The following is a 13,884-nucleotide window of genomic DNA, read 5'->3' as shown; positions in this document are numbered from 1 at the left end:
AGGAAACTGTGATTTCATTTTGCCGACAGATGTGGCCACTTGTTCTTTTTCTAATTAAAAAGCATAAGTAAAAAGGTCAAATAAAACCCAAAGTGCTTACCGAATCTTTGCTGTGGCAGGAGCAGCAAGTTTACCTAATGTATCCATATTCATATTTAATGCAAGCATCTACATCTTTGAGTGTCACTCCTCTCATGCATTAAGTCTGTGCTAGTCACGTCTTTGTCTTGTCATAAAGGGGAGGGGATTCATTCTAGCCGCCTTGGTAAGAAAATTCACTTCTCTTTTCCACTCCTCTTCACCCTTTACACACACACACACACACGCACACACACACACACACACACTTTCAACAAACCTCTTGCATCATTAACACACCATCATCTGCAAAGAGTTGTGCAACTCTCTCACAAGATTTATTGTTAGTAACACATCTTGATGGGTGTGAATATAAAGTAAGTACATGTTAATCCTTCACTGTTTTTAGGATGTGGGTGAGGTCATGTGTGATGTGTCATGGAAAGTGCTGTATTGTAATCCTGGGTACTTTCTATATGGAAAAGCAAATAAAAAAGAGTGTGCAGCCTGTCCTGTTAGAATGGCAGAAGGATGGTCCGTTGCAGTGTGTGTGGAAACCAGGAAGCTGTCTGCTGTGGTGAGAAAAAGCCACACTGTTCAAGAATTAAAGAGACAGTTTGGATCTTTAAGGAACCAACTGTGCATTATTCATGATGACAAAAAAAGAAAGCCTTTATTCATCATTCAGTCTGGAGCTGCTCGGCTGGAAATGAATGTGGAACCACTGGGGACACTTATGGGAAATTCAATCTCCTGTCAACTTCCTATGTGTTTTCCATTCATTCTCTATGAGCTGTACATCCTTGTTATGTTATAACTGACCTACTGTATGTAATGTATGAAATTAACATTTCAAAGCAAAGCTCAGTTCTGTAGCCTTGATGTATGTAGATATGATTACAAATCCTTTCAAAATTGTAGTATGATGTTTGTCTGCATTGAGTTTAACTGTCTAAGGGGACTGTAGTGCCACCACCCCATATAAAGCGCAGAAGATGGTATTTTTGCACCGGAATCTTTTAAAGGGATGTTAAAAAATGAAACAGAGGTAAAAATGAACCCTGGGAAATTCACCAAAATAACTTAAAGGACGAGTGTGTAGGATTTAGTGGCATCTAGTGGTGAGGTTGCAGATTGCAACCAACTGAATACCGAGGAAAAGGACCCGCTCTCTGTGTAGATATAAAAGGCTCATTCTAAGGTAACAAAAACACAATGATTCTTATTTTCAGGTGATTATACACTAACTAAAACATACTTATGAATATTGTATTGCATTGCTGCTGAGTCCATTCTGCTAGGTGCCACTAAATTCTACACACTGCACCTTCAAGCTGAAACAAAGAGCAATCAATTAAAATCTGCAGCCTCACAGCAAACTGCCACCTACTCTCTTCCCTACTGACCACTGAATGGTATTTTATCTTCTCAGTCTCACTTAACTGGACTGTCCATAGGCTGTCTGTAACAGCCTATGGACTGATTTCTATATGAAGGACCCGGGCCGGATTTTCCGGGAAAATAAGAGTGATGTTTTTGTGCGCTCCTAACAGCCCTGCCTCTCTCCTGCTAACGTCAACAAACGATCTGGCCTGGGTCCTTCACATAGAAATCAGTCCATAGGCTGTTACAGACAACTGAGAAAGTTGGGGAAGGTCTAATTTTTTTTTACATTACATTACTACCTTTTCATTCATTGGCAATAAAAAACACATGTACATTTCTTCACAATTCCACATATAGAACCTTTAATAATTTGATAAATCTTTAATTCAAAATATAAATTCAAAATGATGCAGACATTGAACATTAAGTTTAAATTTGACTGACTGATTATTATTATTATTGTCAGACCATGAGCTATTGTTAATGCGGCACACATGCACACACATACACACACACACACACACGTACACATACGCATATACACACACATACACGTACCCATACACATGGGAATACATGAACAGGAACACACACCACAAACAAGAACAAATGTGCAGGTGCAGTCAGGAAGGCAAACAACCCTCCCTACACATACACACGTCACACATCTGCATACACACACACACAAATCCAGCTGTATGTGGGAACAAACAAATAGACTGAATGCATGTACTCACAGACATGTACACACAGTAATTTTATTTCTGGCATCCACTTATTTTCAAGTAGTCGAGCTTTGTATATATTACAGCTCCAGTCGCCTCCTGTCACTTGGAATTCATTGTTTAGTAGTAATAATAATAATAATTTTAAAAAACTCAATGAGTATGAAGAGGATTCGGTATATTTTTGTGAGTATAACTTCAGTGCTCCTGAAATGTTTTTACTTTTGTGACAGTAATGAAAAGGAGATAAAAGACGAGAAAAAATGGAAAGAGGGTTAGAGGGAGGCAGGGCGAGAAGGAAGGAGGGTTTAGCTGTGTGATGACAGCATTATTAAAGTATCACTTACGGTTGGTGGATGAGACTGAACTTGCTCAAGTCGCTTTCAGACAGATTCTGTGAAGGCATGAGAGAGCTCAAATGTAAATACAAATTGGGATAAATGAAAAAAAAAAAGTAGAGAGTTCATTGATGATTGTAATTCCTCATGGCAGAGATAACACTGCAAGTATGCCGCCCTTACTAAATACATGCGTTTGAGCTGTAATACTACAGACATACATCTACATACATGCACCAGCTCTTAGCTAACAGGAGATGGCAGCATCTCACTAAAGGCTATTTCAAGAGCACACTTTGTTTGTTTTCATGCCACACTCAGGTTTTAGTCTAAATTGAACCAAAACAGAAGAGAGCTGTTACTGAAGGACATTATGGGAGCTTCAGGGTCACATATATATTACATTTATGCATATATTAGCACTTCAATCTCACAATTATCAGTATTGTTGATCAGATAAGCTGCAGCAGCTCCATGTAGAAGTTGGGGGTTGGCTGCCGTGCTCAGTGATAGTATAAACTCTTAGATGGGAGAACCAAATCAAATCACTTTATTTATGTGATGCATGTAGTTCATTTAATGCAGCAATGTTACCACACAAAAAACACTGTTAGTTAACAATTCATGAACCAACATCATGAAGGACACAAAACAGAGGCTCTAAAAAGTAAAGCAGAGGTTTAAAAGCTGCTTTTTTATGTGCTGCTGCTTGATTTCCATTTTGCAAATTAAAACTGCTGACCTTCAGGTGAGGAGCCGACCCCCTAAAACCAAAAAACACACCACCATCATACCTCACAATTTCATACATCATCTAACACTGTAAAAAAGTTTATCCTACTGCCCGCTGCATCGTAATTTTTTGTTGCATTTTAATGTGTGTTGTGCAGTAAGGCAATTGTGATTTGTAAATGAAAGGAAAATGATTACCATAAAATATGCAACAAATCCCTCTAAATTATGTATTCCCCTCTTCATTCATAATTCATTGCTCCAGGTCGTTACTTGCTCTGTCTCTCTCCTGTTTTATATTTGTCGAAACGTAATGAAGATCCATGACGAGGAATCATGACAACGGTGTCTGTGACAACGATCCATGCTGGCGAAAGTTTGGAATCGCGCATTCAAGTCTGTAAGATGTCAGATGAACAAATAGAGAGAAGCTTGTGATAAGAGGCTCATGTACGAGATATGAGCCTGATATGGATAGTTAATTTGAATATGAATAATGTATGTATGGCCCTTTATCTGCAGAGTCTCCTGTGAAACAAGTGCAGTGATGTACTAGTAAGATTCCTACAGTAGTTATTCAAAGCTGTTTATAATATGTATTATACATTCCACTGGGTGGGGCTTGATAAAGCAACTTACACTACCTTAGTGTGTGAATATGGGAACCTTTGTGCAACAAAAGGATGAATTACCTCTAGGAATAAGCCCATAGCACATTGAAAGCCCTTTAAGCAGAGCTTGTGATTTAATCATTTGTAAATCAAAGAGTGAGATCACTTAATATGAAAGGCTTTACCTCCTTCAAAGAAATGAACCTTGGCCTCGCAGATACACACTTGATCATCCCACTGGCTTACAGGAGAGAAAAAAGTATCTGTATAAAATCCGACTTAGCCTTTTGACACCGAATAAAATATCAAATAGTCTGCCCCAGTGGATACTCAGGCACTGCTCCCACATTGAATTATTTATAGGAGTGTCTGTGCTTGTTCAAATGAGACACAACAGCTCTACAAGCTGCAGCCTCTCCTTTGTATCGCAGACCAGATGCCCTCACTCATAGTGTTACATCGTAATTTTTCACACGATTTTAAAATGTACGTACAGTTGAATTAACATGTGAACAGACATCTATTGCTTTCATGGTCTGATGTTTTTTGAATTCTTTCCTTGTGGCATGATTTGTGTCAATGTGTCAAATGCTGCTTGTCAAGCTTTGAGCAGTAGATTATTCAAATGAATGATTCACTATTATAGATGTTATCACCCTACAGGCCATAAAACAGAAACAGGAAGTGGATCAATGAGGAATGCATGACCGATAGACTTGGTGTTTGTTCCTATTTTGTTAAAAGGAATAGTTTCACATTCTGTGAAACGGGCATTCACTTTCTTGCTGACTGTTAGATGAGATGATTGACACCACTCTCTGTATGTTAAATATGAAGCAGGAGACAGGAGACAGATAGCTTAGCTTAGCCCAAAGGATGGAAGCGGGGGGAAACAGCTAGCCTAGAAAGTCACAGCTCCTGGCCAAGAAATACCCTCCATAAAACCACAAATTGTTTTTACTCTTCAAATTTTTTACAGATTAACAAAGAAATAAAATATGTTTATTTGTGCGCTTTTAGAGATGCTAGTTGGAAGAATTTGTTAGCTTTGGATAGAGTCAGGCTAGCAGTTTTTATGTTCAGCAAAGCTAACCAGATCTTCACTCCAACTTCATTCAGATATGAGATCATCAGTCTTCTCATCTAACTTTTGGCCGGAAAGCGAATAAATGCATTTTCCAAAAATGTCAAAGTTTTCCTTGAAAGCCACCATGTGTAGGTTTTTGAAATTTCTGACTTTGGTGCCATGGTATTAAAAAGACACAGACTGGGACATCAGCGATTTTTCCACAAACAAAACCATACAGTATCAGGATAAACTGCTCCAACTGCTCCAGGACTTCATTAGAAGTGCTGTAAATAATTGTTGAAATGTTGTAAATAATTGTTGTAAACAATGTAATATCTCTCTGACCTTACTTCTCTTTTTCATATTTAATTTTAATTGAATATTAATTTAATTTATTGCAGATTTGTTTCTTTTTTTACCTGACTGAGTGAACCGCACAAGAATTCCATTGTGCATGTACCCTGTGCCTGTGCAAAGGATAATAAATAAACAATAAAGTCTCTTGAATCTTGAATAAACTGATGATATAATCTTGTAAAAATTCAACATGCTGTATAGTAAAGCTTTAAATCATGATGCCTAAAAAATAGTAGATAATATACTCTGTATGCTAAACATTAGCATATTTGTAACAGACAGATCTACGGGGGCTTAGCTGTCAGACATCTCTACAGATGTTGGGTAATGCTAACACTTAAAGTTCTGGGTATACAGGTGCCAAAGTTATAGCTCATAACTTAGCTCGTACACACATTTATAGCTCTTTAGCAAGAGTTACATCAGTGTGAGATCTCAGTTTCACTCATAAACAGGCACATGGTGGGCCACTTTTCTTTCAGTTCACACGCGGTTTGAAGTTGAAATGCCATGCAGCAAGCAGAGGGTGTAACACATACAACATTTGTTGGTGGTTTTTAAAAAAAAAGGTTTCATTTCACAAAAGAGAGAACAGCTTCACAGCTACATCCCCACAAAATTACCTGTGGTTCTTTCACAGCAGCTGCACGAGGTCTCATTACAGTCATTTGGTGAGAGACCTCCCACATGTTCACAAATCTACACTACATTTTCCAAAGTCACCGGTGTAAAAAGCTAATTCTGGTTTAAGGTGTTTTTTCCCTTTAAGGCTCTGACAGTTTGCTCTTTTTCCTTTATTATCTATTACGAGGAGGCAAACTTGATTTAGTAAGGCTGGAATTGGACTGAATTACAGTAATGCCTGACCTCTGTTGGAAATTATATTTGCTCACATACACATTTTACAAGCCTTCCTTGTAAAGCTTATATCATTTTTATATCATTTCGGCATGTCACCATAGATGTTTGATACCAACAACAAAGTAATCATGTGATATAGCATATTGCCACAGATGTGTGCATGAACTGTCCTTTACTTTGAGTGGCCTTTGTTTGTAGTGCTGATGTCATACACAGAAGTTGAAAGTGACTTCCTTACATAGCAGCCACACACAGGCAGTGTCACAGAGATGGAGGCTGACAGTTCTTTTGATCTACTACATATCTCTTTTAACCTGTCTACCTGTGTGAGCGAATATGGCATCAAAAAGATGGTGATTACCTTTATCTGTGGTGCGCTGACTGACTGTCATTCCCATCTGTATTGTAATATACAGCCACCCACCACTCAGACAGGTTTAGATTGTTTTTCTTCAGACCTCATTCTAAACCACTGAATGATGAACAGACATTGTAGGTGTAATCTGAACAGAGATGCATTTTAGATCTGTGTTTCTTCTTCCTCGTGCTCATTTACTTGAGGATTTCGTGACCTTTGCTCCATCTATTGTATAAAAAAATCACATGAATATGCAAAGCAAGCCAAAGGCAGTGCTCATGACATTCAGGCCCTCTCTGCCCTTAGACACATGCTGAGCTCCTGATGAGTCAAACATGAACTTATTATAAACGATCCTTGTTCCTTCTCTGCTGCGGTTTTAGCAGACGGACGGCATGCTGCTGCCCTACATAGGTTTAAAAAAGTGTTTGTGATCATGCGTGGATAATAAGTTCACAGGAATGTGTCTTAATGGCACTGGTGCAGAGACATAAAGATCCCCCTCTATACATGTTTTAAGACATATAGGAATACTCTGCTTTGAATAATGACATGGATTTCCCATGAAAAAGCTCAACTACCTCGCTAAAAATTCTTAAAATGACATCTATTCCTCCTCTCTCATTAAAAAAATCCAGAATATATGAATATGCAAATATATTTCATTCAAAATTGAACCTCCTTCGTTAAAAAGTCCACACTTGTGCGCATACTGGACCACGATTGGCTTCCAAACTAGATGTGATCACATCTAGTCAATCAATCATAAGAACAAAATCATATTCTTATGTTCACACCTCAAACTCAGATTTTGGGTGAGCACAGAGAAACTTTCCCCCTTGAGAGCAGATGAATGTGAAAACAGCCTTCTAGTGTCAAACTCTGCACATATATCACTATGCACAGTGAAGCTCAAACATCCAACTGAAGTAACAAGAAGAAAAACATATTTTTGAGTGTAGGGGGAGCTTTAAGTTCTTGAAGTAAAAAAAAACAACAAAAAAAACATGAACATGAACACAAAAAACATGTAAATATACAGGTAAGTAAGTCTGTTTTATTTCATGCTGCTTTGTAACACAATAGTGATTCAATCTACACTAAAGCAAAAAAGATTTTACAGTTGTTGTTTTACAAATCCTCTTGCAACAGGAAATGACATTTCACTGCCAGAGGCAACAGCAGGTTTGTCAGAGATAGAAGAGGAACTGGATGGTTAGAGTGAGCAATAACACTCAAGGTAAAGAGTGCCACCTACAGAAATTTGGTTTTGGTTTGGTTGGTGCAACATGGCGGGCTCCGTGGAAGAGGACCCACTCCCTTTGTAGATATGAAGGGTTCATTCTAAGGTAACGAATACACAACGATTCTTAGTTTCAGGTGATTATACACTATTGAAAACACACTTATGAATATTATATTCCATTTCTGCCAAGTCTGTTCTGCCAGATGCCACTAAATTCTACACCCTGCTCCTTTAACCACTTCTTTAGAGCCAAAGATGTCAACACTGAAATCCACAAGGATGCAGATTGCAGATTAAATATTAACACTATTCTGTCAAACATACAAGGTAAAGCACATGGTGAGGACAAGGCACAAGAACACACAAGGACAAAGAGACAAATCACTCTTTATAAACATAGAGGGCTCTGTCTTTACAGTATTCCATCAGCGAACATATCATATTACTGTCACTTATTTTATCACTATAATACTTTATTCAATACCAAGGCGTCTCCACTAACTCCTAAACAAGACTGAAAGTCTACAGCCATGCTAGCAGCTCTGTGAGGTTGTATTTGGGGCATCTGGGGTGCTTTGAGCTAAATGCTGACATCAGCATGCTACCATGCTCACAGTGGCAATGCTAACATGCTAATGATAGCAGGTAATATTTACCAGGTTCACCATCTTAGTTTAGCCTGTAATTATTTGCTAATTAGCACTAAACACAAACTACATCTCAAGCTGATGGGAATGTTAGAGATATTTCAGTCCAGACCAATGTGGTGGATCGATTAACAGACTGATATCCCACTAACATGGCTAAAAATACAGCAACACTTTTTGTCTTTTTAAAAATAAACTTATCATCATATAGTCCCCACAGTCAGGTGTTTATATTTAAGCAGCCTATATCAATGATCATTTTTCTATTTTCAGCAACTGGCAAAAACAAGTAATAAAAAAATCTGACGTTTTTGGACCACCCTTTGAGTTGGTTCAGTCCAACCCATCGTGAGAGAGAGACAGACAGGGGGGAGCTTTTCCTCATTGCGCCAAAGTGTCTGAATTAACAAACAGTCAAATGTTCAGCAGTGGGAAGTAACTTGTTTAGACTTCTACAGAATACTCTGCTTTAGTTTCAGTTTTAGTCAGACTTTGGATGGAATTATTATAAATATGATGACTGTGCTTTGTTCTGTGCTTTCATTATTATGATTATTCTCACATTTTCTCATACAGGCTAAATAAGAGCTCAAGTTATAAAGGGAAGTAACGTCTAGTCCTCAACTACAATAGCACTTTAAAGTCTTGGGGAGCAAAAATCACCTTCTGAGTTGTGCATTAAAATAGTCTTTGATTTGAGATAATGTAGGTTAAAATAATCTGCTTTTGAAGTTATGATTATTCATTCCTGTATAACATTACAACTACATCAGCTAGTGGTGTTAATAGCTACCACTAGAACCTGTGTGAGGCCATTTCATTCATCCAAACTGTTTGTACTTTGTTGCAATTATTAGAATTTGAAGATGGCCTTGTGAGTGAGAATAGCAACCCTCAGGTTTAAAATTGTTTAACAAGGTTTAATTATACAAATCATATTGCGATGTGTGACTATTTCATTTATATTAACTGTTTGTCCTTGTTTAACCTTGAAGATGGCCTAGTAGCCTGCAACCTTTTAGGCTATATAATGTTTTTATGAATACAATTTCAAATATGAAATAGCCATTCTGCTAATAATCATTTCTTGTCCTGATCCATCCAATTATATACTGTTCTCAATGCATTCCTGGTTTTCATAGCACCTTCAATCTAACTAATCTAGACCAATGCACGTGGCTGTTTCTTGACTTAATCCAAGAGGTTAGGTGTTGTAGAAATGCAGGAAATTTGTTTTAAATTACAATTTTTTTTGTGGGAGAGGACCCCCAGACCCTCAAACCAATTATGTATCTTTCCAAGTTTGCCATTTTAATACATAACCAGGTGCCTATGTGGCAATGAAAAGTTCACCTGACTGGATTTGAACAGAGGTATGATTGGGAATGTTTGTCAGACTCTGCAGCCTTGAAGCCAGTTGAACTGAAGGCGTGTGTAGCCAGCTGTGCAGCCATGGTTAAATATTCTTGCTCAATATGAGCATGGGTTTACCTGAGCCGGATCTGTAGCTATGGGATCTATCAGTCAATACACATATTGTATGCACATGTATTTTTCAGATATGCACTGGTAACTCTCACACCAAAACCTCCAGCTTTGAAATATTAATCATTTTGACTGATAAAAATCCACACTGAGAATTTTTTGGTGGAGATACACATGGGAGATATAGGAGTATTTTAATGATGCAATATCCAGCTCAGGGTCAACGACTAATAAATATATTGCTGCTCTCATTTGCTAGTGTGACAAGGGGTGTTTGTAGGTAGCCACTAAAAAGAGGCATATAAATGAATGCTCGCATGCCGACACGCAGGTGTTACTGAGGTATTAGGATCCTCAAAATACTGAATATTAGGAAGTTATAAACCCATGCCTCAGTTATCTCAGCGCATAAATTCCTCTTAAAACAGACCGGGACAGATCTAATGATACTTACTTAAATAAGCAGGGATCATAGCTTTATTAGCTCCAAGACTCATTTCTCACAGTCTCTCACCCACACACAGACAGTCGGTTTTCACCTGCACTCAGTCTGTGTGCTTCACAGAAACATCAGAAAGGCCCTCAGAGATTGTACACAGAATGTGGATGAGCGAGACAAAGCAATGAGATACTACGGTGACATCAAAGCAGAAGTTGCAATTGATTCACACACTTCCATGTTAGGGGAGTCACTGATTACACACTGTGAGTGCGGGAAGTAAAACAAGTGGGTGAGTTTACAGTAGAGACAAGTTTCATATCCTGTAAACTTTCCTCTGTTTTATTAACTTTGGATTTTTGCAGTGTTTTGCAGCTTTAGCAGTATTTTTGCAACACAACATCTATTGTAAAGTTCAGTTTCGGTTGAAAGGCTTTCGATACAGTGTATTCAAATCAGCTGACTATAAATAGTAGGGAGAACTGTACAAAATGCTTGGTATTGAAACTGAGTTTGACAGTAGTTTATTATAATTTTTTTTTTTTTTTAGCAAAACTGGCATAAATAGCTCCAGGGAATGTAATTATTCTGCTGTTTTTAATACCATAATCATAATAATAATTGCTTGGGAGGATTTGTCTATTTTGATGTAATTAGAACAACAACCACAACCCAGATATGATCCTGAACGGATTAGCAGATTATATAACCACAACAGGGGCAGAAAGAGTATTTTTCTGGAAAATTTAGGCAAAAAAAAGGATATGTGAGGGGATCTACTCACCAGAAATTTCTGTCCAGTCATTTTCAGTCTGTTGATGGTGACAGCACACTCTTGCATTTTGTTCTAAGGGTAGTAAACATATTGATTTAGTTTTCTGAACTGACATTTAAGCACACAGATTATCTGAATTTGGCTGTCTTCTTTATCTAACACTTGCTTGTGTTGCACATGTACAGTATGTATGAAGAGACAAACAAGAGATGACATATTATCTACACACCCTTATTAGCTAGGATTAACTTGTAAATGGTGAGAAAGTAGGTCAACACACCTCTTTAGCATCCACTGGCATTCTCACTGTGTTTTATAATGTCTCCCATTTTTCTTGTACTCACCTTGCACATAAAGAAGGCTACTTGAGCCTGGTCCCATCCTTCGCACTCCTCTTTGGACGGCAGGTTCATTTCTGTCTCAACAGGGAACCTCTGAGCAAGTGTGCTTTTGGAAGTACAGTAATAGACTGACCCGTCACGCACCACGGCTCCAACACACCAGTCAGCTTCAACAGGGAGAAGTACACACAGGGAGGTCACCTCATTAAAACCAACACATATTCTCTGTCTCCCTCTCCTTCATCTATAAGTAATGCAGCAATTCATGGTATTTTCACATATCTAGACTTGTCCCCCAAATTGCACTGAGGGATCTGCAAAAGGGAAGCAGGGACTTCCTCAAAGTCATTCTACATAAAAAAAAACCTTAAGAAACAAAAGTGTCATAATATACTGTGACTGGATTCGACCTCACAGCTCAGGCACGTGTCATTTTCAGTTGGGCTGAGTGTGTAATATACTTTACATTTATATTTATTTCAGTGTATAATGTTATTTAAGGTGCAAGCCTATTAAGACTCCAATCTTACAGTGGGTGGAAAGATTGCTGAAGTGGTAAATATAGCGCTGCATTATCTCTAATGAAAGGGATGTGTAGAGAGCGTGCTCATTCAACTTTCTGAAATTTTCATTAAGACAGGAAATGGAGTGTTTTTTGTTGATTAATGTCTCTGATATGACTGTGATCAGGCATGTCAAGATCGAGCCAACACACCCGTGAGATCTAAAAATATGATAACTCACTTTAAATGAAGATGATTTTGTTCCTATTTTATCAGACTGAGCGGTGTAGAGACAACAGATACACTGCCTCCAAAGTTGAGAATTTTAATGTTATTTTTGGATGTGCCAGTCAAAATATGAGTAAGTGTGTCTGCATATCTCAAACTTAAAAGAAAGACAGGGTGTACGGTACGCACATTCAAAAAACGTCTACAGGTACTGGATCAAAAATCAAAAGACAAATGATCCACACACTGCACTAATAGCTCCAAGGCATTGTCAAATCACCATCACAAAGCAGAACAAGCCACATATAGACAAAAACACATTCATCACTCAGATGATTGTGATCTGCATGATTGAGAGTCAGTCTGCTTTCAAGCTGGACTAATCATTGGTCCAGCTTGTTTTGCTTTGTCATGTTGATTTGACAATCCCTTGGAGCTATCAGTAAAGTATGTGGATCTTTTGTCTGATTCTTGCCTCAAACTTAAAAGAAGACAGACAAGAACCAACCTTGTGATTTAAAATAGATATTAAACAAATAGTTTTGGGAAATACAGGTATTTGTTTTCTTGCCGAGGGTTAGATGAGTGTCCTGTCTGTATGGTAAATAAGAAACTTAGCTTAGAATAAAGACTGGAAAAAGGAGGAAACAGTTAGCACAACTCTGTCTAAAGGTAACAACATGTGTTGTTTTTACACTATGGATTCAACAAACAAGTCATGACGTGTTAATTACTGTACTTTATAGGTGCTGAAAGTTGGATTTTGTTACCTGTGGAGAGAGCCAGGCCACTAACGAGTCATAACTGTTTCTTTCTGAAGAGTGGGAGGGTGCATGTGTACCCTCAAATTAGTTAACGTTAGAGGTACTTCCTGGTTCCAGCTACATACTTAATGCATGAACATGAGAGTCATGTCAATCTTTGTATTCAACTCTAAGCCTTTTAGGGAGTAAGAATATTCCCCAAAATGTCGAACTATTCCATTATTCAGAGCTGACGATGATAATTAGGAGACAGCGTTTGTGTAAACATTTGAGCAATACTATGGAATAGCCTTTTTTTTTTAAATGGAAGAGTACTTTTTCTACATTTTCCAATTATTTTCAGTGATAGTGTGCACGTGTTTGGTCCTCTCATTACCTAACAGCAAATTGAAAACTGCTTAGATATTGAATACACTTTTTAAACGCTGCCACACTCTTCTTTAATACATGCAAATCAATGAAGAAGTACACTCACTAAAACAAAAGGAAACCATTACTTTTTTATATCACTTTGTTTTGTTAGTGGGCCATTTCTTCAGCACAGCCTTCAACTTTGTTAGGAAGCTTCCTCAACCTGAAATATTGATGATACAAAACAGCAACTCTTCAACGAGAAAACTGGATAATAAGACTTACCTTCAGGCTGTGTGTATTTTTTTTTTGTCTATTTTGATGCTCTGTTGGCTATCGATTTCAATATGTTTAATGCAGAAGGCCGACTGGACCTGGTACTGTCTTCTGACACCACAGGAGTACTGTCAAAACAAAAATGTCTGCTCCAAGCATTGAGGTTTTGATTTTTATTCTCAGTATTTTCAGTGTGTCATCATAAACATTCTATCTATCTATCTATCTATCTATCTATCTATCTATCTATCTATCTATCTATCAGTGCACATAGCAGAGCATTTAGCAAGTACAAACTATAACGTTAGCAAACA

At 37.8% G+C, this 13,884-nt stretch overlaps 1 protein-coding gene across 3 annotated transcripts in view; it reads right to left on the bottom strand.

Moving 5' to 3' along the window:
* blnk (B cell linker) overlaps positions 1-13,884 on the bottom strand; it is a 23,655-nt gene extending 9,771 nt beyond the window's left edge. The window contains exons 1-4 of one of the 3 annotated variants that reach the window (XM_067609471.1): positions 13,580-13,884; positions 11,452-11,615; positions 11,117-11,179; positions 2,537-2,583 (exon numbers count right to left, since the gene is read on the bottom strand). In XM_067609471.1, the coding sequence (XP_067465572.1) occupies positions 2,537-2,583; positions 11,117-11,179; positions 11,452-11,520 (179 nt within the window). In that variant the 5' untranslated portion in view covers positions 11,521-11,615; positions 13,580-13,884. Of the gene's footprint in view, positions 1-100; positions 262-2,536; positions 2,584-11,116; positions 11,180-11,451; positions 11,761-13,579 lie in introns of those variants that run through there. The other 2 variants (XM_067609470.1, XM_067609472.1) reach the window with 2 other exon arrangements.

Source organism: Thunnus thynnus, chromosome 14 (assembly GCF_963924715.1).
Source record: "Thunnus thynnus chromosome 14, fThuThy2.1, whole genome shotgun sequence".
NCBI lineage: Eukaryota > Metazoa > Chordata > Actinopteri > Scombriformes > Scombridae > Thunnus > Thunnus thynnus.
This window is presented reverse-complemented; position numbering and strand designations above follow the sequence as displayed.